Source organism: Saccostrea cucullata, unplaced genomic scaffold (genome assembly GCF_032062105.1).
Source record: "Saccostrea cucullata isolate Sc308-1 unplaced genomic scaffold, CSIRO_AGI_Scuc_v1 ctg99, whole genome shotgun sequence".
NCBI classification, from domain to species: Eukaryota; Metazoa; Mollusca; class Bivalvia; order Ostreida; family Ostreidae; genus Saccostrea; species Saccostrea cuccullata.
The window spans coordinates 546,412-574,408 of NW_026939269.1; the positions used below are offsets into that span (position 1 = coordinate 546,412).

The 27,997-nt window shown below is 32.4% G+C and overlaps 1 protein-coding gene across 1 annotated transcript; it reads right to left on the bottom strand.

The window, feature by feature from the left end:
- Positions 1-93: 93 nt before the first annotated feature.
- On the bottom strand, positions 94-27,711 carry LOC134252690 (tetratricopeptide repeat protein 17-like). Its single transcript, XM_062735186.1, has 26 exons — positions 27,562-27,711; positions 24,737-24,881; positions 24,227-24,341; positions 23,719-23,830; positions 23,362-23,478; positions 23,078-23,187; positions 22,353-22,500; positions 21,846-21,985; positions 21,539-21,705; positions 21,283-21,416; positions 21,055-21,159; positions 20,582-20,700; positions 20,252-20,447; positions 18,871-18,945; positions 18,331-18,555; positions 17,866-18,138; positions 14,097-14,232; positions 13,668-13,730; positions 13,247-13,344; positions 8,690-8,860; positions 3,598-3,901; positions 3,234-3,363; positions 2,060-2,291; positions 1,671-1,790; positions 1,256-1,399; positions 94-926 (listed from the first exon to the last, which is right to left on the bottom strand). The coding sequence occupies exons 1-26, from the start codon at positions 27,673-27,675 to the stop codon at positions 777-779; spliced, it is 3,843 nt and encodes a 1,280-aa protein (XP_062591170.1). The 5' UTR covers positions 27,676-27,711; the 3' UTR covers positions 94-776.
- Positions 27,712-27,997: the final 286 nt, after the last annotated feature.

Here is a 27,997-nt window from a genome sequence, read left to right on the forward strand (position 1 = left end):
TGATTTTATATGAAAAGTCATTATTTTTCTAAAAAATATGCTTAGCCTAGATAAACAAAATTTTACTTCCTTGAAATTTTTATGTAAATAAAATCAATTAGGTTTGGATGGTAAGATGCCGTTCTTTTCACTTTTTACAACATTTTTTGTACTTTCTGTAATTGTAATTTAAAAGATTGAACAAATAAATGAATAATTTCTGGACTTTATAATATGTACCTAAAGACCGGTATTTAGGTCTCCGTATCACGATACGTATCATGCAACAAAAAATCGCGATATACTGGTATACCAATAAAATCGCACATCCCTAATTTTCCTGTTAAATATTTCAACAGATTCAAATTATCATTCACATGATTTACACAACTCAGTCACAAGTAAACAACACATGCAATTAATGAGATCAAAAACATCACAGCTATATTTCAAATATCACTATTTCAGCTGCAATGACTGTAATAGCTAAGCACCTTTTAGAAACTCTAACAAATGAAAAAAAGCAATTATAAGACTAACATGGATCCAGCCTTCCAAAGTTCCAAAAAATTATTCCAACACTGATTTACTAGGTTTTCAAACCTTCAGTACAACCCAATAAACATAAGACAGCTACTTGTCTGCATATTATCCAGAAACATGATGTCAGATAAAAATCTTTGAAACTGTATCCTCGCAAAAATACAAAACAAACGGTGTAATTAAAAAAATGGGACTATCTTCATATAAAATACAAGTAAAACTGAAAACCCTGTAATTAAAGATAAGGTTGCGGTTCAGGGTCTGTGGATTTTCCCTGATTGGTTCTCCGGCCTCTGCATCACAAAGCGACATTTAATTCTCTTCAGTCTCTGTTTAGCTGCCTCAAAGGAAGACTGAAGTCCTAATGTTGACTCGTAAAACATGGTGGCCTTATCCCACTGACCCTGAATCAAATAATGAAATTATGGAGATTGTGTATATTTTTAAAGTGCTTGAAGAATAAAATCGTATTTTGAGACAATTTCATTAATACAGTAAAACTTTGTAATTAAAATTTTTTATTAGGATTTTTTTGTTAATGAATACAATAGGCAACTTTTTTTTTAAGTTAACACAATATTCCAAGAATTTTTGTCCTTTATAACAAATTACCCAGGTAAAAAGTTTACACAAGTCTAGTATAATTTTTTGTCATCAGAATGTGCAATAACAAATTCAAACACATGGATAGAGAAAAGATTAATAATAAACATAATACATGTATATTCCTTACCTTTGCTGCATAGAGATTGGCCATCGTGAAGTGGCTGACCACCAGTTTGACTGGTACATCCAGGGCCATGTTTGTAGCCACTATGGCATCATTCAAATAGCCGGATCTGTGTAAAATGTTGGCAACACTGATAAGAGCAGTATCCTGTAATTAAAAATCATTGTGTTTAGTGTAAATAGTACTATGGCCATTGAATACTGGTACTTCTAATGTTACACCGATGTAAGGATCATCTATGTATACTAGTATGAATTGTCAACTTGTACATCAATACAATGAAGACATATTTCCATTTCAGTACTTCCAATTTTGACTTTTTCTGACAGTCATTACAGTTTAGTTATCAGCCTTTGCCTGCATTCATAATTATTTAATATAAAAATGTAGGTCATGTGGTTTCTCAGTATTGGCTGACCTGTACATCCTTTGGAGCTGTGGTCAGAGCCAGCCGGAGACAGTCTATGGCACGTTTAGCATCCCCCTCCACCCTCCAGTATAACGCTGCTGTGCTAGCCAGAACCCAAGATGTCATATTCTGAAAATCAAACAGTCAATGTAAAACATTTTGAAAAGTCTTACACTTTCAATATCCACAGTAGTTGATTTACAGGCCCAGTCCTTATTGTGATCAACTTTTTGTCCAAATGCTGGTCCTATAATCTAGAATACAGAACATGCCAACTGCTGGTTGTTTAATTTCAATTATGTGTAACTATTTTCAATAACACAAACCAATATGTAACCATTGCTGTATTTTTTTTATTTTGTGTTATTCCGGACCCCATATATGAACAGTTAGTTTACCTTTTTTAGAGCTTGTGCGATCCTTGTCCCCATAACCTCCACCGGTTGTTTATCGCCCCCGAGTTTCTGTAGGACCTCCTTGAGTACACTCTCGGGGTGGTAGTTAAGGTGGAGCTTGTTGACGATCCCCGGTAACATGTCCAGTTCTAGGTCACTGTAGAAGTCCGTCATACAAACAGGTTCCTCCAGGTTCCTCTTAATCACTGTCTCAAAATCTATATGTTTCCTCAAACTGTGTACAAAGATTAAAATCAGAGGTGGTCAAGTAATTCTATCAACATGAAAAGATATCCCTGTACAGTTCTGTATTTTCTAAACATCCTACTGTTATAGCTATTTCAATGTTCAATACACGAGTTTCGAGGTAACTCTCCCCAAAAAGTATCCATTTCAGCCCCGCGCATAAATAAATCAACGATGTTTATGGCTTTTAAACTTTAAAAAATAGAAGATAAAAATGTTAAGCAGTATGCGTCATTTTATCAAGTGTGTATATTTACATTTTTGTAGAAAACAAAATAATTTAAAAGACAACACTAAAAAGAGTGTTTTTTTTTTAAGTTATAATAAGGTAAAAAAACATGTGTTTAACATGTGAAAATGTTCATATTAGAGGTCCATATATCTCTTCCCTGTCTGAAAAGTCTCAAATCCTCTGAATTTTCTTTTCTGTTCCGATGTTTTGCTTTAAAAAATGACATCTTTACTTTAAATTGGTTACTGAACAATCTTTACAATTATAAAGAAAAGTATATCGATGAGTATATCCAATAATAAATTTACGCGGCAACCAATCTCCCCTCCTCAACGAAAGAGCGCACCAAGGGAGATAATCTCGAAACTTGCGTATTACAGTACAGTATAACTTGAAAATTTCATTTAGTATACGATCAAACCTTGTTATCTTGAGCTCAATGGACTTAAGAGAAAAATATTGAGATATCCCAGAATTCATGAAGCAATGATTTGGACTTTCAAATCATTTTGACACATGATTTTTTTTTATATATTACCTTCTGTACAACTGTTTTATTGTTTTAATTGTTTTACAACTTGTGCAGTTTCTAGTAGGACTTCTATTTTAAAAATCTTTTGCACTGTCCACTATGTACAAAATGATTATCACGAAAATGTCACCAACATTTAACATGAGGATAATGACAATAGAACTTACTCTATGCCTTTTGCAGACACACAAAGGAAAGTGCTGGTGAACTCAGTAAAATCCATTTTAGGCATATTCTGGCATTCCTCCAAAGAAGGCATGGCTATATGGTACCTCCTACCTATGTGGTGTGTGGTATCTACAAGTAGTAAAGTTTTAATCTCGTTTTAATGAAATACAGTTGAGAGATAAAATTTACTTTTAAGTGCTAGAAGACCACATTAACTCCAATTATTTCAATGTTCAATTATATTCAAAACAAAAGACTAAAAATTTAATATTTCAAGGTTGTATACAGCTCCAAAGTTTTGTTTGTGATGTGTTTATTCCTAGTGACTTAATACTTTAACTACTCAGTAGAATCCTACATTACCTGGTAATTCACTGTCTGGCAGCTGCTCCACTGGGGCGATCTCCTGCTCCTTCCCGTCAGACACGTCAGGTTTGTTTGGGTTCCCATCCTCACTCCCCCAGGTCAAGGTCACTTTTTCAATCTTCTCTACCATGGGGCCTTTTGGGGGTTTGACATCAGGGGAGGCAGTTTCAGAACAGCTACAACTCTGAGTTTTTCCTGAACACTTGGTCTGGTGTTTTGGGTCATTTTGGGCATTTAGGTGCTCCATCAGAATAAGTTCAACCTGCTCATAGTCGATTTTGTTGGTGATGATGTTGTGTAGCTAGATAAAATAAAATAGAATACTGATCATTCCTAAGAACTAAGTGTGCTTTCATTATATTTTTTAAGGCTGTAAAAATAATGATAAATGAAACTGAGAAAAACAGAATTGTATACAATATACAAAGCTAAACATGAACATATCAATATATTATGTTGCTTCAATATTTCATACTCATATACTGAATCAGAAATAAATACCAACAAGAGCCAATCCACACAAAAAAGCTATCTGGATTATTTCAGCTAATACAAGTATTGTCACTTCCACATAAGACCTGCAGAAATTAAGGGCATTGGATTTAAATCTACTACTTTATCTCTGTTTATTAGATCTAGAGTACCTTAACCAAGTGTGGACTGGCCCTATTTTTTAAATGTAAAATTTACATCAGTTGATTTAAACTGCTATCAACAAGATAAATAATTTAAGGCTGCTGCTGAGGAAATCACAACATCAACACTTTGTAAGAAATGAAAACACATCACCGAATTTCAGGGAAATTTCAGGAAAATGTAATTTATCATAATCAGAGACTCAGAAACCTACACACAGGGTACATGAGCAGAACAAAAACACATTACACTGAACAACAACAGTACTGCTTTAAAAATCAACTCTATAAAATTAGCCATGCAAATGAAAATCTATAGGGCATTAACAAAATGGCTCTGTCATTGTATCAGGGAAACAACATTCATTCAAGTTGAAATTAAAAGAGAAAAAATTCACAATAACAACATTAGACAACAGATAATTTACCTCCATCAATAACATTATTCGTGTTGTCTTTTCTGGATATCCAAGATAATATTGCCTTAGCATAAAGGGGAGGTTGTTAATGACAATGTTAAATCCCCGTAGACTTTGAATTTGCCGCCGTGTGTATACACCGGTTGACCTCGAGGGTATATAAATGTAGGAAGTTTGGCAAAAAAATCAATCTACCAATCAGACATAGGTTGAAGGCCAAGGTATTTATTTATTTTGAGATATTTTGCAAAAAGTAGTGACGTTCCGGTCGTGGGACAGACTATACCTCTTGTGCTTTCACAAACTATACCTTTATCTTTTCCTAATCTTAACTCAAAATACTCTTATGTTAAATTCTATGTTTTAAAGTAGCTTTTTCTCCTAATCCACCAAATATCAAGAATTGGTGCAGAACATTATTTGAACTTGATAAAATTTTACATATCTTAAATCAGCATAAAATATTCTGGTTTACTCTAAATGGGAAAACTTCAGTCTGCTTGCATAAAAACATGTATGCAGTATACATATAGAGAAATTCAAAAACTCAGGACCACTTTCATTCTGGAATGGTTTATTCATTCTTTTATATATATATATATATATATATATATATATATATATATATATATATATATATATATATATATATACAGTATCAAATAACATTTTGAGCAACTCTGATATGAAAGGAAAATAAAATATCTTAGAAAACTGCATGTGTTAAAAGCACTGAATCTTAATTGTCTAAAAAAAAATAAACATCAGCTAATTAAGTGAAAAAAATTACCTAAAACAATTTAAAGTACTGTACAAGTGTCCACTTCTCACCATGATGATCAAAAATTTGAATGAAATTGAATCACATGTATTTGTAGACTAGTCTTTTGTCTTTTCCTAGTTCCCAATGATTAATCTTCATTTCTTACACTTGTGATTTGCAAAACACATGCTTATTGCCCTAATATAAATATCATTCTGTTAAAGGCCCTTTACTTAATTGGAAAGTGACCTTGATTTTTGCTCTTAGGACTTTCAAGTGAAGTATGACCCCCCCTTCCTTTATTCTACGGCAATATTGACTTTCAGTAACATAATTGCTATGGATTTTGTTCGCAAAAATTACAGGCAAGGAACTTGACCTCTTTGCCAACTCTAAATATACCTATGAATATTGATTGCTTATGTTTGTGCTTTTTGGACATGTGAATTTCATCTTAATCTTCAAAGAATTGGCATCTGCATCACTCTTTAAGTTAGTTTATACTCTCACAATAAGCAAATATCATTACATATCACTAAAAAAAACTACTAAAAATGCTGATATGTGAATTGGACATTCCTTACAAATCTGAATTTACATAGAAATATAAATACTTTCTTATTTTGAATATGAATTTAAAAAATAAATAATGTGATTTTTTTTTAATTCAATGCAATTTAGATGTTCATTTTTTTTTTAAATAGAAAAAGAATGGTATGTTTGTACACTACCTGTATTTTTTTTTTAATCAAGAAGTCAATAAGGGGATTCAATGATAATTTGGATCTGCCATCATGGCACATTTGGTAGACGTGTGCATTCCTAGATGCACTATCCATGCTAGCTAGTTTGCTCACTGTATAGGGCTTTTAGTCACTTGGGAATGGAGCTGCTCAATAAAACTTGAGCCTAGTAAACTCCTCCAGAAAATGTAGGTCAGATGCAAGATCTGAGGGAAACCCATTGTTCATCAATTGACAATGTGGTCATCAAAGGGTTAACAGTTACTTTACTTTGGAATGGACCCATTCTCTAAAACATAACCACTTTTATCATACAGATAATACAGCTAGGACAGATACAGCATCTAAAACATAGTATGGTGCATCCCTTGAAGCATAATCCATGCATGTTTGGTCAGCTAGTATGAAAAGTTAAGCAATAGGACTAATATCAACTTGGACCTGTTCCATTAACTTAACCCTAGTCGATCATTGCATAAGAAATAAAGAAATTAAAAGAAAGGTTACCTTTACTGAGCAGATTTTGTTATCACATCACTATCATTATTTAAAGAGAGCATATATGAAAACCATAAAAAATTTTAAAAATTAAAACTAAACCCTTCAAATCTGTATAATAAAGGTAAGTTTAATTTTTAGGGGAAAAGACCCCATAAAATACCAAAATTGAAGAAAAAAAACATAAAAAGGCTTATCTTAAAGGAAAAATACTTGTATCCCTTGATAAAAATGTGACTCAATTGTTATTTCTGGTTTGATTGTTAACACAGAATAAACAGTTCTGTTTCAGCTGTTCTGAAGCTTCCAAAGAGTGAGTTTATAAAGCAAGTGTTAAAAATACCAAGTGTCCTCAACTATTAGGGATGCTGAAAAATAAAACAGTCATTTGTAAATAGTTTAAACCACAAAATGGTTTATAAAAAAGAACAAACTGTTCCCAACCAGGTTTAACAAGTAAAACTTGGGTTGCTATTGAATTTATTCCATATAGTTCCTCATAATTTAATTTAATAACTCAGCCATTGTCAATACCTCCCAAACTTTTCAAAACCAAGAAATCAATGAAAGTATGGCATGAAGAAACTTTATTTGAGTGCAAGATACCTTCTCAATTCAATATTTCATTTTTCTAGAAGCAAAAAAAAACCCATTATACATAAGTATTGAAAAAAAAGTTCTGACATCAACAAATCACTCTACTTAACCAAGGCGATTGAAAACAAATTTTGGTCTTTATTATCTACAGAACCAAAAAAAACATAATAATATTCAGTTTTTTAAATATTAAATGCTTAAAATTAGTAAAGCAACCCAGTTAAATACAATGTAACAGTAGCCCTTAAATTACCTAATTCATTGAACAACAGTCTTTCCTTTAGACTTGATTGTGAACCTGGGTTTATATTTGTAACAAACTCAATCAATGGCATAGGAGCTCTAGACATTTGGAGGGAGACACTTGGGTTAGACAATAGAGATACACTGTACTCACTTTCTCAGTTCTCATCTATAACCACTGTCATGTCTGGATTGGCAACTAGCAACTAAACATAACATAAACACCATGGAGCACAGTTCTATTTCCTTTTATCTAATGTAAGAAATATATGTCAAACATTTAGGCCTCTTTCATTCCATCCTTTACAGAGCAGTATTTATTTCTCAATGTCAACACCAACTATCCACACAATCAGATAAAACAGAAGGTTCCCAATATACTGAACAGACAGACATGGAAAAGTCATGATAGAAAACCTGTTGATCCTGGACCTTAAAATCACATTGTGATATCATGAATATCAATCAACCAATACAACTCTACAGTATAACAGAAAACTAAGTGATTATTGACCTTTTGCTATCAAAATCAAAGGAGGTCTTCTATTTATCACAACCAACATTTCATGCTTATCAAAATACTAGGATGTCTGTACATGTATATGAATAGGTTTAAAAAAAAATTATCACCTTAAACAATTGCATGACCAGAAAACTGGAGAAAACAAATTTATCAAGGCCATCCGGAGCAAAAAGCCTGAAGATATTGTTAAAAAAGCATTAGATTAGGAAAAAGAAGAAAAAATATCTAGTCTGCTTAAAAAATTTTATGACTGACAAGCGAAAGGTTCATAAGATATTAGCTGGAAACCATTGATTAACTGATTGATCTAAGGAACAACTTATCATTGTCTTACACATTATATAGTACAGTTGTCATATTCTAACAAGTACTGGTAATTAGGAACCCATAAGCAATGCAATAGTAAGTAATTCTACTACACACAGATCACAACTCATATTGAAATATTATAATTTATTTACAGATGTAACTGTATTGTCACACAACTGTAAGCATATCTGAAAACTTTGCATAAAATTATAAGTGTACTAGTTGATTTGACATACAAAGTTCGATAGTCAAACAACTTTTACAATAATACCGAATCTAAGAGAACCTCCACAGCCCACACACCTCCTACCCTTCATCATCAGTAAAACCTATCAGGCCACAACAAAGCTGGTACTTACATAGTTTTTATATTCCGGTCTGCTGCATCCACTGGATTTCATTCCATCGTTAAAAATAACACATTCGTGGGGTTCGACGTAAAGTTCCTCTACGGACTGAGCGAAGATCAGCTTCTGATGGAGGACTCCATTCTCCACCTCCAGCTTGATGTGTGGACGCTGTCCTCCATGCTACAACATAAAAACTCATAATTAACGAATAGAAAATCACCTGTACAGGGCAGGTCACCTGTGGCATTTGTTATGAATATTTTTTTTTAATTTCAATAGGAACAATGTAAAAGAAACTGTGCTTCATATAAAATAAAATGACAAATTGAATAAATTAAGTCTGAATACATACATGTATGTTACTCGCATGAAAATTTATTAATATTAATATCTTGTACAAAAAAATGTATTTTCTACATTTATCTAAGTACAGTATTTATTTATTTATCTTTTTACATCAGTTGTATAAATTCAAACCCAGGGCCTATACATGTCTGCACTACACAACCTGGCTTTTATTATGCTTTGATAAATAAGACATATACTCCCCTCATCCATAGATATAATTTTAACTTAATTTGTACATATCTCATACTTGTCACTGTGATATTACTTGGAGTTTGTCTTTGTAAAGGACATTTAACCAGGTCATAGTACATGTTTACATTATTAATTAGAGTAACAAAGTTCATATCTGTGAAGAAATAGCATTGTGACGTAAAATTTTAGTTTTATAAATTCCTAAATGATAAGTTCACCATTTCTTCCTGTGCTATAATACACTGTAGCATAGACAATAAGTAATAAATTAAACCTTGATACACACAAAATTTGCAATTTTAAGATTCTTTAGTTGCAATGATAAAGGAAATAGTACACAAAGCATTTTCTGCCTCAAAAAACATGCAAATTAAGTTATAAACCCAATCACTTCAAGCGTCAAACTGGACACATTCTTAATTAATAAGATTGTATTTTTTTTTTATAAAAATGAAGCAAAAAATTCCTATTTTTCCCCTAAATAACCTTAAACTCTGGCAAATAGTAATCAAAATTATTCACCAGCAGCATTTGATTTCCTTGCTTTTTATCTCAGAACTTTTCTGAATCTATGCAGATGTAGAATTCAAAGTTTGGTATTAAGCTAAATCAGCTCTGGTATAAAGCAACTCCTATTTACTAAATGAGCGAGTGTCCCCCTTGACAGCAAATATTCCATTGGCTACACCTCAAGCTGTTGACTATTAGGGGCCTTCAGGACAATAAATTTGCTAGTGGCCTCACAACAAGTAAATATATAATATACATGTGTATGTACATGTAGGTGAATACTGTAATCTAATCACTAGTAAGAACATGCATAAAGATTCTACACATAACCTCTCCCCCAACATTAAGTTATTCAGCTCAGGATTCCTCTCCGCTCCAAAACATGCATTGCCCAAGAACTTACTATTCTCAGAGGTGCCAAAATAATTTTCTGTCCACTCTAAATAAAAGGATTTTTTCATATTCTTAGTTCTAAAATTGATGCATTACATTCTAAAATGACCTCCAATCACCTTGCTCTTATGCACAAAACAGGTCTGAATTTAAAAAAATGCTTTATTGTTTTCTAATTAAGTGTATTTTTCTAGGATCAATTTTTGCTACACATTGTAGTATCAACATTCAACTTTATCCTGGAAGATGCCTATAGAGAAATATCTTTCATTTCTTTCCAATTAAGCCAACATATAGTTACAAATTATTCAGCTCAATCACTCTTAAAAGAGTTGATTTTTTAATACTTTTGAAACTACCATTTTGATTTTTTAAAACCTATGTTACACTCATTTCTAGTCCAAGGGTTACAAACCTAAATATTTTTGTATACAATTTTCCCTTTCGAAAGGTTTTCTTTTCAATTCCCCTTTCAAAAAGTTTGGTAATAATAAGCTATATGGCTAATGAAACTTGAGAAAAAGAAGTCAATAATCAATCATATCTATTCATAAAATAAACAAATTTGATGTAAAATTAACTGAAAATCATACAATCTAAAAAGAAAAAACATGTACTTAATTCCTACAGAAATCTAAAAAAAAAAATTAAAAAAAATTAAAAGAAAAAAACTTATTTGCATTCTACAGAGAAGAGAGAAAAGCATTCATGTAAGAACATATTAAGCATTGAAGAAGAAACAACATGGACTTGAGTCACATTAACAATGACAGGAATTATTACTCCAAAGTTGTCAGTTGATGCATCTTACATCCTCATATTGTGTCAACCCAAATGTAGGTCACCATGACCTGTTTTTTTTATTTCACAGTTTTATCTCAATACTTGGGTAAACTAAAGTGCGTTTGATAATTTAAAGTTTCACCGATGGAAAAGAGGGGGAGTAAAGATATAAAACATATGTGGATTCAAAAGTAGCAAATCATTTACAAATGAATGTTTGTAAGTATTTTACTGACATAATGTAGGTCTATACCTGTCTTTTTTGGGGGGTTCAAGGGGTCTAGCATGTAATGAATAATTAATATCGATCAAGGTCTTAGCTGCCTAATTTGACAAAGGTCTGTAGGTAATGAAGTGGACCAAAAACTCTTGTGTAGCAAAGATGACATCAGCCATAGAGAAGAAAATTTAAATAAAGTATGTCATCTCAATATAAAATCAGGCAAGAAATATTAAGCTCTTTCTGTAAACGTATACCAGAAAAAATGGTCAGGTCTACAAAAATGCCATATTCCTGAAATTAAGTTGTAGAGAATAGAAAACGACAGATATGAATAAAACTAGGGAAGTTCTTGATAAATTGTGGGTGAGACATAAAAATGTGATTGCGAGCTTTTCAAATGAATTCAATAAAGCATCTGACTGAAAGACAGCACTTGAAAAATGGCACAAAACATTCATGTAAATTTTTGGCTTGCATGATTTACCGGGCATTTTTTGTAAGCATATATTGGTCGAGTCAGGTATTTAGGTAAGGTACTCATGTAGCTAATGGTCCCCGTTCCTGTCACTATGGGTACCGTACACTGAAAATTTAGTCAACCAAAAATACATCCTCAAATTATTGACATATATAACCATACATAAGCTATACTTAAAATCCCATCATACTCTCTATAGCATGTTTTACAAATGTAATATTTTTCAGAATTTCTTTGATTTCTACAGCTATACTAAAGTTATTCATAACATTACTAACATTAATTCAGATGGGGACAAAAGGGTTGTCAAAATAATTTACAATATATGGAACTCAAATTTCAAAGACATACTGTAAATGTATACTTTTATATTAAGCGTCCACAAAATTTGGCAGAAATTGATTAATGAACATGTTAGCAAAGATTTGATTTAGTGTATTTCTTAATGTTCTTATTTATGTATATACAGTCAATTCTCGAATTATCGCCATTCGATTCATCGCCATTTTCGCTATACCGCCATGATTTGCCAAGAACGTTTTTCCTGCTATATAAAATTCTCTTTATAACGCCAAATTCGCATACCGCCATCCGCCACCCTGTTTTCACAACAAACGTCCATTTTTAAGTGTCAATTATCTCGATATACCGCCACAGGTGCATGTGGTCAGTGAAGCGCGGCTAATTGGTTGACGCTATCCCTGTTGTAAAGCATGCAAAGCCAGGCAAGGTACATGCAATTAAATAATTAAATAAGAATTAGATAAACAATGATTTTAACATGAACTGTTATGATAATTTTGTTTTCTGTTTAATAAAAATCATTTAGTCAAGACTTTGCCTCAAAGCGGTCATTGTTAAAGTACGCCGATAACGATATTATTTTGATGATCTCTGCTGCTTTAAACCTTGCAAAGTTTGCTCTAAAAATAATAATACGGTATAAATTGTGAACGTTTTATTAACAATGATGCCTTAAACAACGAATTTATTCAAGAATTCATTTTACATATTATCGGCAATATATCACGACGATCGACCCAGCATTTTTTTTTCAATATCAGTCGTGCAGATTTACATGCATCCACATGTGCTTGTCTTTATTTCATAACTGCACATTCTGTTTTAGCGAAATTGTACATAAAAAATTACTTGAAGTATTTTAAAACTTAGAAATATGTTTTAATATGTACATGTACATGTAATAATGAGAATAGAAACGCTAAATTGTATTTCTAAGAACGGTAACTCTACTTCTGGTTTCCTAAACGATGGGAAATTCAATTCATCGCCAAATTCGTTATACCGCCATGATTTCTAAATTACAAAAGGTGGCGGTTTATCGAGAATTAACTGTATGTGCACAACATTTGAGTTGTACTTGAATTAGCAGAAGTTTGTCTGCCAAAGGTACTAAAAAGAATACACAGCCAAATGTAATACGTTTACAGTAGTTTTTCACTTCCGAAACTTTTGTTTATTTACATGTAGCTATGACACACAATGATTTGTTAAGGAAGACACTCCTTTGTATTTACTGTGACAGAATATAGAAGTGGGTTGTCCTGATGAAGTACCTATACTTTGAGCTGTCTATACTGTGACAGAGTAAGAGTAGTGGGTTGTACTAATGACGTACCTGTACTTTGAGCTGTCTACAATCCTCCCCTTCACACACCCCCTTAGACATGAAGTGTTCACTAACGTCATCAAGCCGATCAGAAAAATCACCTCCCACTGTAATAAAATGTTATCACATGCTATTTTGTGTTTCTCTGTCAAGAAAATTACTTCTATTTAACTTTGACAAATAAACAGGTGAAATACTTAATATGTGCTTAAATAATTGAAGGAGCAGTTTTCAATTGCAAGGACTACTTTAAGTTTCACACATGTGTAAAATATTTGATGCATAGGTGGAACATTTTTCTGTTTAAACAAGTTTTTTGCAGTTTAACATTCTTTCAAATTACTTTTTCAATTTAAAATTAATCCCCAAAACATTCTGAACTTAATTTCTTAAGAACCCCCCTTTTATAAACTATACTACAGCCTCTTACAGTTGGGTTCATCAGCACTGTTTGGGAATGGTTGGGTTGGTCCTTTCTGGGAACATGCACTACCTAAAATTGAAAATAAGTTGCACAAAATACTTAGAAGTATGTATAAAATGGAAACCTTATACATATTGTAACAGGTTAAAGATTGTTGCCATTTTAATTACAGAAAAAAAAATCTGCTTCATAACTAGTCAAAACCAGACACTCTGAGTCACGAATCAAGACTTCAGTCTTAAGATTTTTCATAATGCTGAAAAGGTATAAATGTATAATGCCTATTTCATGATAGTCTGGTTTAGGAAGGATTTAAAGCTCCGTCTAAACACCTTCTCAAGGACCAACCACCTGCAACACCAACCACAGCCCCCTTCCCCCTCTTCCTTGTGAGTTACCCACATTTCTCTTTATTTCGTGTTTGACTACTCGTACCTGCCCCTGGCTCCTCCCCATTACAGCTGTCAAACTTGATGGGTGTGACTGTACAGGTCTGGGTACAGTGACCGTTACACTCCCCCGACTTTGTACGACTCCTCGTCTCAATGACACACTTCTCTTCTCCATTCTCCTATAAAGCATTCACCAATCTAATCAATCATTATATCTTCCAGGGTTTTCTACAAAGTTCCAGTTGTACATATTATTTTGTTCTCCAAGTATTAAACAAACAAATCAATCTTTCATGTTATATTTTGTAAAATGATAAACAGAGAAATTTTTCTTATAGAATTGAATCACAGGTCAAAATATACACTACATAACTGGCAGGACCTTCTCCTAACAGGAGATGTTTGTAAAACACTTATGCCCCCCTCCCTCAAATGATTGGAATTTTTCTAAGTCCGAGGGGCATAACTCTGTCCAAAATGGCCTGATCAAAACTGATGGTGGACAGGCAGACTGATCAACCAAGAGACAGCAGCCAAGCAATATGCCCTCCCTTCTTCGAAGGGGGGCATAAAATTTTTCATATAGATCTGTATACACGTTATAGATGTATCTTAAAGAGGAAACTATGGCTTGAACAAGCCCTTACAATTTCTTGCAATTTTTGTATTGCTATCTGTCATAACATATAAAAGCATTTATACAGTAAAACTTCTTTACTATCTTTAGTACAAACATGGACATAATAATAATAATAATAATAATAATAATACTTTATTTTAAGAGGGTGACCCGATTAGTGCAAGGCACTAGTCTTCCTCGGGGCCCTCTAAGCATGTTCACAATAATACAATAATGAAATCATTGTACAATAATAAATAATACAACATGACGTAAAAATACAAGTACATATAGATTTCAGGAGATTTTAGTTGCGGCATGTTATTATGAATTTTTCTTCATTTTTACGAAATGTGTGTAAATTCTGTGAAAAACGTATGTACAAAGGTAGTTTGTTCCATAAATGAACACCGGAATAATGAAAAGAATTTTTAAATTGATTTGTTCGATATTTCGGTAGATGAAGGTCATAGTTTGTTTCAGATCGTAGAGCATAACTACTAGAAGAAATAAATTCAAAAGAGTCTCTTAGATAAGTAGGTGCCATACCATGAAGTGTTTTGTACAGTAATATATATTTATGAAAATCAATCAACTCGTAAATAGTCAGCCATCCAAGTTTTTCGAATAATGGTAGTGAAGGTGCATCATAAGCCACATCTAGTATAATACGGGCTGCCCTTTTTTGCAATTTAAAAACTCTATCTATGCCAGCACCTGGCGCATTACCCCAAATAGTTAGGCAATAATTCAAAGAGGGCAGAATGTATGCATTATAGAATAGTTTTCTTGTGTGTAAGGGGAGGAATTTTTTAATTTTGCGCAACGTATATAATTTATATGTCAAAGATTTACAAACTGAGTCAATATGGTGATTATAGCGCAATGAACCATCAATATGCACTCCCAGAAGTTTTTCAGATTCAACATTTTCAATTAATTTGTTTGAAGCATATAAATTTAGTTCAGGTGAATCTATTCTTGATTTTCTCTGCTGAGTTCCCATAAGCATACATTTTGTCTTATTGGTATTTAACACCATTTGATTTTTGGAACACCAATTTTCAATCTCACACAAATCAAAGTTAAGGGCATTCTCAATACCTTCTATATTTTTATGATATGTATGCAAGGTTGCATCATCGGCAAACATATCAATATCTGTTCTATTTACATGTAAAGGGAGATCATTTATATACAATAAAAATAATAGGGGACCTAAGATAGAACCTTGGGGCACTCCTGCTGTGACGGGCAAAAAATCAGAGGAATATGTTCCTATTTTTACACACTGAGACCTTGAGGTTAAATAAGAATGAAACCATTTAATAGCCCTTTGATCAAAGTTATATGATTGAAGTTTACTTATAAGAATTTCATGATTAACCAAATCAAATGCCTTGCTAAAATCGATGAAAGTTATGCCTACTAGATTTCCTTGGTCCATAGCTTGTAGCCAATTATCTGTAAGTTTTGTAAGAGCCGTTTGACCTGAATGAAATTCTCGAAATCCAGATTGTGATTTAAATAAACGATCAAAGTTAGAGGCAAAGTTACGTATTTGATTTGCTATGTGTTTTTCAACTAATTTTGATAATGTTGGAAGAATGGATATCGGTCTGTAGTTCCCTGGATCTGCGTGGTCGCCATTTTTGAAAATAGGAGTGACTTTTGCTTGTTTTAAACTGGATGGAAATACTCCATTAGTGATACTAGCATTTATAAGATGTGTAATAGATTTGCATATGACATTTGCCGAAAGTTTTAGAAGACGAGGTCCGATAAAGTCTATACCGGCTGACTTATTTACATCAAGTGTATTCAACATATTCAATACTTCAAATTCAGTTATTTCATTAATACTGAAAACATTTTCTTTCCCTAGTTTAGTTTCTGTATACCGATTTAATAATTCTGAATCAAAACTTTGTACTGACATATCTGCTAATAATTTACAGGATATTTCCGTAAAGTGTTTGTTAAAAATATCAACAATATCCTGTAAATCTTCAAAATCTAAACCATTTTGTGTAATACGGCTAGGTGTAAAAGTTTTGGATTTAGATGCCAAATGGTTTAAATAACTCCACATTTCTTTAGGACTTGAGCTTTCTTCAATTGCAGATTTGTAATACTTTGATTTTGCTTGATCTATTAATTGTGTAACTTTATTTCTCCAAATTTTGTAATTTTCTGAATTCCTTTGTAAATGATATGTATCGCGTAAATGTCTGGCATCATTTATTTCCTGTGTTAGCCATTTAGGTCGAATTTCAGTCTTGACTCTTTTTGTTTTTACTTTGGCATGCCTGTTAAGAATATCATTAAACAATTCATAAAATTTATTCATTATTTCGTTTGGGTCTTTAAGTTTAAGAAGAGTGTTAAAATTTGCATTTTCTAACTCTCTCAAAAACTCGTTTTCGTTGAATTGTTTAAAATCTCGATATTGGATTTCAGTATGTTTTCCTCTACGCTGTATACAATTAGTTTTCCGTGTCAAACATACAGGGTAGTGGTCAGAAATAGCAATAGGGGGCACATTTGTTTCACATATGTTTTCTGGTTTAGTTGTATAAAAATGATCAATTAAGGTACTTGAGGTACTTGTTATTCTAGTAGGAACAGTACTATCTGAGAAAGTCCAAACTCCTCTAAAGCAGATGTCCAATATTGGGGGGGTCTTTCATTAGATCAATATTAAAATCACCTGATAGAATAATTTCAGTATCGTCACAGCAGGAGGCACGGTTCACCTCCCTTGCTAGGTCCTCCGCCCAGCATTTTTGCAGATGGTGGACGATAAGCAGAGCAATAAAATATAGGTTTAGAATTTTTTAGATTAATTTCTAGCCAGATTGTCTCAATATTACTGATCTCAAAATCAGTTCTACGTTTATATGTGATATCACATTGCAAATTCATGGATAAAGCGAAGTTACCTTGGATCCCCAGCTATATAAAAATTCAATGAATTTCTTATACGGATATGACGAATTACGGATATAGCGAAGTAATTTCATAGGTCCCAGTGACTTCGCTACCACCCAGTTTGACTGTAAATGATGCCTTTATCTTTTTGATGTACATATGTACACTAGTACTGTGTGTTAGGGAAACAGCATATGATTAAATGCTAACAATGCTTACAAAATTTAATAAATATTTTAACAACAAATATAAACTGCCTCACATTTTTACAGATAACCCTGCTCTCCGTCTCCTGGTTTCCGTTGGATCCACTCCCTTTATTTTTAGACATACACCCCTGGTTTTTTGTCTGCTTGGCTGCAACAGCACTCTGAGCTGCATGGTGAAATTTCAAGTAGCATCTAATGGCTCGGAGATTATTGAAGGTGTCCTGACTCTCTGGTAGGATGTCCAGGGATTTCTCATAATGTTTGACGGCTCCTGTGTAGTTCTTAGTTGCCCAGAGAAGGTTTGCATAGAAATAATGAGACTCTGGCTGAAATACGAATTCAATGATATTAAAAATTAAATTCAATATACATACATGTAAATACTTTAGACTTTTTTTTCTGTATAGGATATTAAAAACTTCTTTCATTTGATCTGTTTACTCTCAAATCATTGATCTTTCTTACTTCAACAGAAATACATAACATGTTTAAACATGACATTTATTTGATGAGCATACCTCCAAATCATTAACAGCCAAAGCATCCTTCATCACCGTGACAGCGTCTTCAAACCGCCCCCACAGGTACAGAATGTTAGCTAGGTTAATCAGCGGTACATCTCGGTACTCGTCCGGTACTAGGTACAGCGAGCGCCGGATACACTCTATCCCCTGGTAGTTGTTACCAATGATCCTCCAATACAGTCCAGCCAAGTTATACAAAACCCACCCAGGACCTATTTTCTACAAATTATGGGGTTTTTATAGATAAATTCATAGACAACTGCAATATATTTAGATTGCAAACAGGTACCTTTCAATATTCCATCAAAAAATTATATAGAACAACTAAATTGATTTGTACAATATAGATAAATTGCTTGGAAAAAAAACTACATACAAAATCATTGAAATTTATGTTTATACATCTCTTTATAGCACAAAATTAGTAAAATACAATTCCGTAAAGTTATATAATCACATTGATAGGCAACAGATTTTTTATTCTGGTGCCAAATACATGTGTATCTACTTTGCAGATTTGCATGAACAAGGTACCTGTTTTAGAGCAGTCAATAGTCTTTGTCCTATTTCTTCTATAGCAATCCCATCATTAACATGGGCAATCAGGATCTGAAAGAATGAGATTCAGTAAGAAAAAAAAGCTGTCTGACAACTAGAGGAAAATTATGCTATCTAGGTACATGTAGTTACCAGCCAAAAAAATTTGATAATATTTAATGTATTAGGGGTGGGACGATATACCGATACACCAATACATATCGATATTTTCCTCCAAGATACGGTTTTCGATACAAGCATTCAAATATTTTTACACGAACGATTCCAAAAATTGAAAATGAAAGTACCTGTCCTTGGAAAATGGCGGCTTGTACGAGGGAAGAGATGATGTTGATATTGAAAACTCACTTTAGAACTAATAAGTCGTTGGTTAGGGGTAAAATGTTTTTACTTTTAAGCAGTTGAAATTGGTCGAAAGATTGGACAAGAGAAAAGTTGAAAATGTCCAAATGCGTGCTATACACAGAAAACACGTTTCCGGAACATTTGATATTATTAATTGTTAGTCCATCTTGTACTTTTTTTTTGTAATCTCAACTTGGCTACAGACTTTCAGCAATGAATTAATAAAAATGTTATATGATCGATGTTTTTTAAATGAATTTTTATTCAGTGTTCTCTGATAAACTACACAACTATTTCTAAACAACTTCTGAATAGTAATTTGGTTATAGTAACATGTATTAATGTTTCTGTAAAGTTTTAGTCAATTAAATTGATGTACTTCAAGTATTAATTTCAAAGCAAACATGACTTGATATAGAATAATTTGTTGATTTAATTAATATCAAGACAAAAAAAAAAAAAGGAAATAAAATACTAATTTTTTTAAAAAGTTTTATAATTTCTCATAATATCGAGATACGTTACCATGCCAATATAAAAATTTGATAATGTGTGTATCGTCCCACCCCTATAATGTATGTGTATGTAACACAAGAATTATTGAATTCATTATTGGAATATGAAATGTGTGATTATTTTGATTCACACTATTCCAAGTATGGACTCTCACTGGGACAATACTAGGAGGAAACAGGAAACGTTGAATATCCTCTATTTAAAAAGAAGGTATTGACAAAACATGAATTTTAGACGTATTCTCTACTAACTTCTAAAACATCATTCACAGGTCATTGTAATTTACTTGTATTTTATACTAACAGGAAACACTGAACAGATCATTGAATTACATTGTATACTGAGGTAACAGTAAAATGGAACAGCTCATTTAGCTATTGAGGCATTCTATATTTACAGGAAACAGATGCAGCTCACTAAGTTATTGAGATATTCTATACTTTTATACTAACAGGAAAAAGACGGATCATTTAGTTATTACAGTATCTATACTTACAGGAAACATGGACGGATCGTTAAGTTTTAGCGGTATTCTTGTTCTCTCATCGTAAGAGACGGACTTGATGTGGTCGTAGGTTTTCTTCTGACCCTCGGGAATCTCCATTAGGGGCACACAAACTGGTGGGTACCATGGGAGAGGATGTTCATCCTCCGGTAACAGGTTCTGGGCTTCTGTCAACAATGCTTTCACCCTGGTGTGAATAAAACAAAAATTAATTGTTCCCTTTACCTCAAAACAAATGAGTATCAATAACATGAAATATGTTTCACACAGAGTAAGTTATACCTAGGAACGGTTAATAATAAAACCTGGCTATTTTCTTACTCGAATCCTTTGTTTTCGGGACTGAGATAAATGGTGGACAGATTCCGAGGATCTGGGACCTTCTGGACGTACGTATCACATTCATCTTTAGCTGGCCAGTCACTGTCAGGATGATTGTACTGAAATACACACAATCACCGAATGTAACAACAAAAATCTTCTTTGTGTACATCAACAGACATTAAAGAAAATAGCCTCTAGTAATATGCTTTAATCATTTATTCAAAAATTCATTTTTCTCATGCTATGTTCTACATAATCTCTTTATTGCAAGTTAATATGGATGGATTCAAAGGGGGATAACTTATTTCAGAGTATAATTTCTTTTTTGGAAACAGCATGCATTACAACAAGCCCTTTGGGACAGTGATTTAACTAATTTTTTGTACGATTGCTAAATTCCTAAACAATAAATTCCAACGATGACGTCAAAGTGCCTGAAAGTATGGAAATGGAGCAGAGTAGAAGAAAACGAGAGGTGTGTCTTTTCTATCTAATTGATAATTGGTATACAGTGGAGCTCTGACAGGTTTGGTGTAGTCAATAATGGGAGATTCCTCTTCTTCCTCCTCTCTTTTCTATTGAATAAGATAAGTTTAAATTATTTACAGATAATTACAGTTACAAAGTTGTTTATATTGAAACAAACCAACCATCATTACTTATATTCAAAAACAGGAAAATAATTCTAAAATACCTACATTAATGTCTACTAGGTTTCCATGCTCAAAATCTCCAAACATTGTGAAGTCCATTTCATCCTCCATGGCTTTCTTACCCCAAGTACACATTAACACCTGTCTGCCATTCCTGTCCACCATCTGACAAAACTCACCTACCAAAAAGAAAAAAACAGTCAAAGTTGCATTCTCAAATTTCAGAAACATGCTACTTTACACAAGCAACATTTAAGTTTTTGGATCAGACATTCAGTTTCAGATACTGCAGATAACAAACCTATTTCCACATTAGTTTGCTGCATTTTGAGACTCTCGTGAGCGACATGTTGGTTGATTTTGATGTTGGCAGACACCTGCTCCGACACCAGCTTCTCGTTTTGTTGCTGCCAGTAATCATGCTTCTTCTGGTAATCTTTTAAATCATTCAGTGTTTTCTGGAGAGATCTACAAAATATACATCAATATGAAGACTTTCAGAATAATTTTTTTCTGATATCCTTTATTCTACTTTCACTTTACAAGTACCTGTGCTGTAAGCATGCAGCCTCTTTACAGTGTCTATTTTCTATTTACTGTTTATGTACCTGTGCTGTGTCTCTAGGGCAGCCTCTAACTTGGCATGACACAACACGGCATACTTTCTCTCTGCAGCAGCTTTAAAATCAGGCTGGATCTTCAGAGTATTCTCAAAACAGATAACAGACTTATTGTACTCAGCCATCACCTGTGGACAAGCAAAAGTTCTGCCTAAGAGTTCTGCCTAAGTGCTGTCAAGAACCAGTCATATGGGTCAATACAAAGTCTTCAATGTCTTTAATTTTCTTATGAAATGCATTCTTGTGCATAGTGCACATCCACACTTTCTTCTGATATTTATAAATGTATTAAATAAATTATCTAATTAACATTACCATCCAAGCAATCACATAAAAAGTTATCATGTGTTTACAGACATAACAACTTGCAAATTTCTTTCAGAATTTCATTTTGAATATTTTCATGTATGTCTACATACACAAATTTAAACATGAAGCATCTGTAACATAAACATGTCTGGTTTGAATGGTTGTTGAGCAGTATCCAATACTTACAGCATAAATATTTCCTAGAGTAAAGTGGTTTACATTAAGTTCCTTTGACACATCAAGTGCTGCATGAACAACAATTGCTGCTTCATTAGAGTATCTGGCTCGATGAAGTACATTAGCCAAACTAATTAATGCTACATCTTTATGCAACCTGAAAAAAAGTTGATGTTCATAAATCAAAGTACATGCAGTACAGAAGGTCTAATATTCTGAATAAATTTTATGTGCCAAATTAAAGCCTTAAATCTGGCTATAAAAATACCCATTATATAATCTTTAGTACAAAGTGATACTGTAAATTCCTTATTTTTTGCGAGTATTTATTATTGCGAAATCAGATTGCGAGAATAATAAATTGCAAATGGACATTTCATGAAGAAAATATACATGGATTTCAGCATCATTAAAATAAAAGTGAGTAAAATTCCTCACATATATTTAGGAATCTACAGTAGTCAATTTTCAGTGACAAACAAAAAATAAATTATGAAATGCAAATACTTATTGTATGTGAACCACATCTGGTCAATTAAGCTGTAGACATTTACTTTATACTGTATACAACTTTTTCAGTCAAAATTGTGCTTCTAAGATTTTTCAAATATAGAATAACTGACAATTCATAAGTTCTTCCCTTGATTTACAAAACCCTGTCTTTGTCCAAAAATCCAAGGTCATGGAGACACACCATACGTTTGAACATATATAACCGGCACATTGAGAATTACCTTGGAGAATAATTTAATGCTCTTCTAAGACACTCTATTGTCATATATGGATCCCCTTTTATCCTCCAAAAGAATGCAGCCATATTATAAAGCACCCATGATGTTGTGTTCTAAAAAAAGAAGTTCACATACACTGTAATAAGAATGTCTAATTTGTAAGTGTTTCTTTTTTTTTTTGAAAATTACCAAACATATACTTTCAATATGTACTGTACCACCAGCAAAAGGAAAATAAATTTTTAGGCACTGCCTAAGTAGTCAATATTTTCATACATTACATTTACCTTTTTAAGGGCCTCATATACTCTATGCCCATATTCCTCAACACTGTCTTGGTAAGTTATGGCATTCTTCAGACCTAACTCTGGGGTACCAGAGAGGGACAAGCGGTCCTTCATGCCCTGTAATTTACAAGACAGTGGTCAGATCAATGTTATAAATAACAAAAAATTCAACATTTTAAATCCTACTTCATGTTCTTTGTGGACTGGAATGTTCAAATATGAACCTAGTGTATTTGATTAGAATTTCTGTTACATTCAAAAGATAACTATTAAAATTGTTGAACATGCGCTAAAATAATTTGCAGTTTTAATCGCCAAAATATAGATGAGCTAGCTTTAGATATAAATTTTCATTACCTCTAAATGTTCAAAGGCATCCATACTAAATGATAAATCTTCTATTAATTCACAATTTGGAGCCAGTAAAGTTGAGGGTAACTTACTCTTCATATCTATATGATCTTCAGGCCTGTAAAACAGAGATACATGTAATTAGCAACTGACTGTCTGATAAATTAATGTGCTGGTCACTTATACACTGTAGATAGGTGAAGTTAAACTATTTTATGATTGTGTACATCAGTGAAAAAAATTGTACAAATGTTCATCAGAGATTGTCAAAATGCTTTCTTTGACACCTGTCCTTAGACAATTTTAAGTTCCAGAATACTCTAAGTTACCTTTCTCTGCTCCATTTCAAATTTCAATATTGTGATATATTTTAAAAAACATTTTGAAATTTCAAAGTTAATATTTTTCCACAAAAAAAAAATACTTAGAATGGTTACCCATACTGGTATGTACCTAATATTCAGTTATTGTTATTGTTATGTTTGCATGTGATCGATCTGTTAGATTTCCTTACCGTATGCCTTTGTTTTCTAAAGGTAACACGGTACTGATGTATAAATCAAACTCGGGTAGAGGCTTGACTGCCATCAAACAGTCTGGATCTGTTTTATAAAACCTCTGTTCCAGACCTAAAAATAACATTCCATTTAATTCAATAATTTAAATTTTTGAAAAAAGATTATCATGGTTTGAAATTTCTTGCAAGAAATAATCTACCATATGCCCTATATGATATGTTTATTTTACTTAATTCTTGCATAAATCTGGGGCACCTGTAAAATTTCTTAAGGTGTCCCTATTCTTCACCCATAAAAACATTGCTTTAATGCAAACCTAAAGGACTTTGATTCATAGACATGATTTCAGAATGTACATGCCTTAGTTGATGGGTCAAATTTGACATAAATTAACCTTGCCGTTTTATTTTGAAAAAGCAATAGAACATATATTCCAGTGAGAGTTATCTCTCTTACCAGAGGGTCGAGAAACCTTAATGTATTACCAGTAAGTAGATGTTATATACCTGTATCCCGATCTTCATTTTTATCTATCTCGTCTTTCCTGGACAGCAGTTCCTCTTTTAACTTATCTAACATCCCTGATCTTTCTTCCTGTCTCATAAAAGCTACCAGATCATAGGGCCTCTTCATATTGAAAACTGTGTCCAACTGTTAATACAAATGTATGAAAATCATGCTTATTGTAACAGATAGAGAACACTCAGTCACAGATCATTAAATCATAATGTAATCATGTACTTCTAAGAATGAGGGTTCAACCAAAAACTTATATCTCATAATACAACTAATTCCCTTAAATTACAACATTAGAAATTTTTTACACATATATATTGGTTTTACTTGAAATTTTTACGTATATTTATAAATTTGTATCAAATTGATAATTTTATTTCCATCTGAATGTTCTCTTGAGAAAAATAAAAATAATTCCTAATTTAAATTAAGCTATGCATTTAAATTCATTTTATTAATCAGTAATGATTATTTTGATATTTACAACGGTCTTATTCATGATTCAGAGAGACAATTTTCTTTATGGATACAGACAATAACAGTACTTGGTAACATAATAATTCACAGTGCATATAAACATGATAAAACAGGAAATCATTTTCATATGTTCCTGTAAGATAAAACAAAGGTTCTTTATAACAGGAACAAAGAGGAGTCTACCATCACTTTATCAAAAGACTGTAATAATCTATCAAACATGAGTAATGTGAAACACAAATAAAAAGGATGGTAAATGAAGTCAAATTTAATAACAAGGTCTTTGGAAAATTATTCTTCCTCATTTCAATTTCTATTTTAATATTCTAACCAAGAGATGATCAGAAAAATTAAAATTTACCACTTCACCATAAGGTTTAACAATTTGCACCGTATATATGAGGGTTGGGTATTAACCAAAATTTTCTATCATGATATATCATATGATTTTAAAATATCATGATCTGCACACATTTTTCACTCTGTTGTTAATATTAAATTTCTAAAAAAAAATTTAATAAAAAAAAAATATTGTAAAAGCTTTACTTAATAATTAAGTTAAGTTGAATTCACTTTTTTTTAATGTTCATATATTAAAGCATGGTTGGATACTAATTAAGATATCATTGTTTTATTTGTTGTTTTTTTTCCATTCCAAAATTATAATATGTAAATTGGTACAATAAATGGAAAATTAATGGAAGTGAGAATTAATAGCAAATATTTGAGCAATTCTTGTCACAGAGACGATGTTGCAAGATAGCACAATATGTATTTCCAACCATTTTGTATGACAAGAGGATGTATATCAAATATACACTATTTACATTCAGAAACCATTGGTTTTGAAATCTGTTAAATGAAAAAAATGTTTTTTTTTAAATTGCAGCATATTACTTAGATGACTGAATGTACCTGGGGAATATATAACATTTTGAAAAAAATCAATGAATACACTTCAAAAACTAATAACATACTGCAAAGTTTAACATATCCACACTATCAAATATTTATTGTGAATTTGAACGAGTATTCAACCGGTACCAGCAACTATTGATTATTGCTAAATTAAACTGCATAATCAAACTATTGAAGTATTGCAACATTGCTATAAAATTATTGCATGCAGCAAGAAAAAAACAATGATTGGAGCTATTTTGTTTGACAAATTATACTTTTAAAATTAAAATTAGTTAAATACTGGTCCTTAAGCATAATTTTACTTATTGGTACTTTATATACTAATGCTTTAATTGAACTGTTTTGTCCTTTTATGTAAATATCAATATATATTCATATAGGATCTCTCATGATTTGTGTTTAAATATTATTTTTATCCAAAGATCGAGTTGTATGTTTTTCATTTTTCAGCCTTACCATTTGGCTAAAAATCATATCTAACCACAAATCATGGGAAGTTTTCTTCATCAGGTTCTATACATGAAAAAAATATTTTACACTGTTTGAACTCTTTATTACAATGACTCCACATTATTTCAATTCATCACTTTCAAGCAAAACCCAGACATTTTGTGAGACAGCAGTGTGATACGAAATACAAAATTAATGAGTTATATCAAGTATATATCCATGTCATAAAGGACTCAACATGATATAACAGGCAGACTAGGACTCGAACCCAGGACCTCTGGCTATATATATTTAATATAACCATGCAGGCGCTCTAACCACTGAGCTACAGGGCCAATGTACCCATCCCCTTTTCACTATCCCCCCTTTTTCTTGAGGTTTTTCCTCTTGGAAACTTCCCCGAATCTCTTCCCAACCACCGATGGTTTTAATGTTGGGCACCAAATATATCAGGCGGGGAAAAATGTCTGCCAGACTGGTACTCAAATCCCAAGATCTCCCACTAACTGTGCTTACTACTGAGCTAGCATATCTTTCAAATCCAAAATTTCTCTCTTTTATCTGTTTCTTATCTCTGGACAAATCACATAAAGGTTTATGAAATTTTTAGACTATAATTTAAATTAAAACACTAATTTGATTTGTTGAAGCTGGTCCAAAAGTAATCAAAGGGTCTAGTATAATGCATGCATGTACTGATGCTTTATTATTAAAATTAAAAAGAAATTGACTACATGAATTTTAAAACATCACAACTAAATTGAATTATTTATTCAAACTATTAAAGTTTGTTCTTTTTTCATATCAAGCAAAGTCAACATCATCTGACTGTAAAAGATAATAATTGATCTTTGCTCCCTCATGCTCAGCTGTCATTACGTACAGAATCTCTGTAAATGGCTATAAATGGCAAATTATTCAGCTTTAACTTTGTAGAAGCGTGAAATTTATGATGCAAATTCTGTACCTGGGCTTGAATTCGTCCATCCTCGGTCACAACCCAGTGTGATGAACCCCCTGATGGAGATATGTGGTGTAAAATTAGCTGGACCATGTACACAACCACCAGCATGGACGCCATATTGTTTTCTTATGAATATTTATGAGACACGAAACTTCCGTTACTCTTGCAACACGTGGCATTGTTTATCGATTGTTGGTAGTGACGTTTATTAAAAGTCCAGGGTGTCTACCGATACCTGAATGCCATATTTGTGGTCTTTTTGTTTACTGAGCAAATTTTAAGTAAATACAAAGACCAGGTGGAATATTATAATGTATTAAACTTTTCCAGGCTATTTTAGTATTTTACTATTTTACGTTCTCCTGGCAGGTAATATATCAAAATTAAAAAAAAAAAAAAAAAAAAAAAAAAAAAAAAGCCTGGAAAAAGTCAGATATTT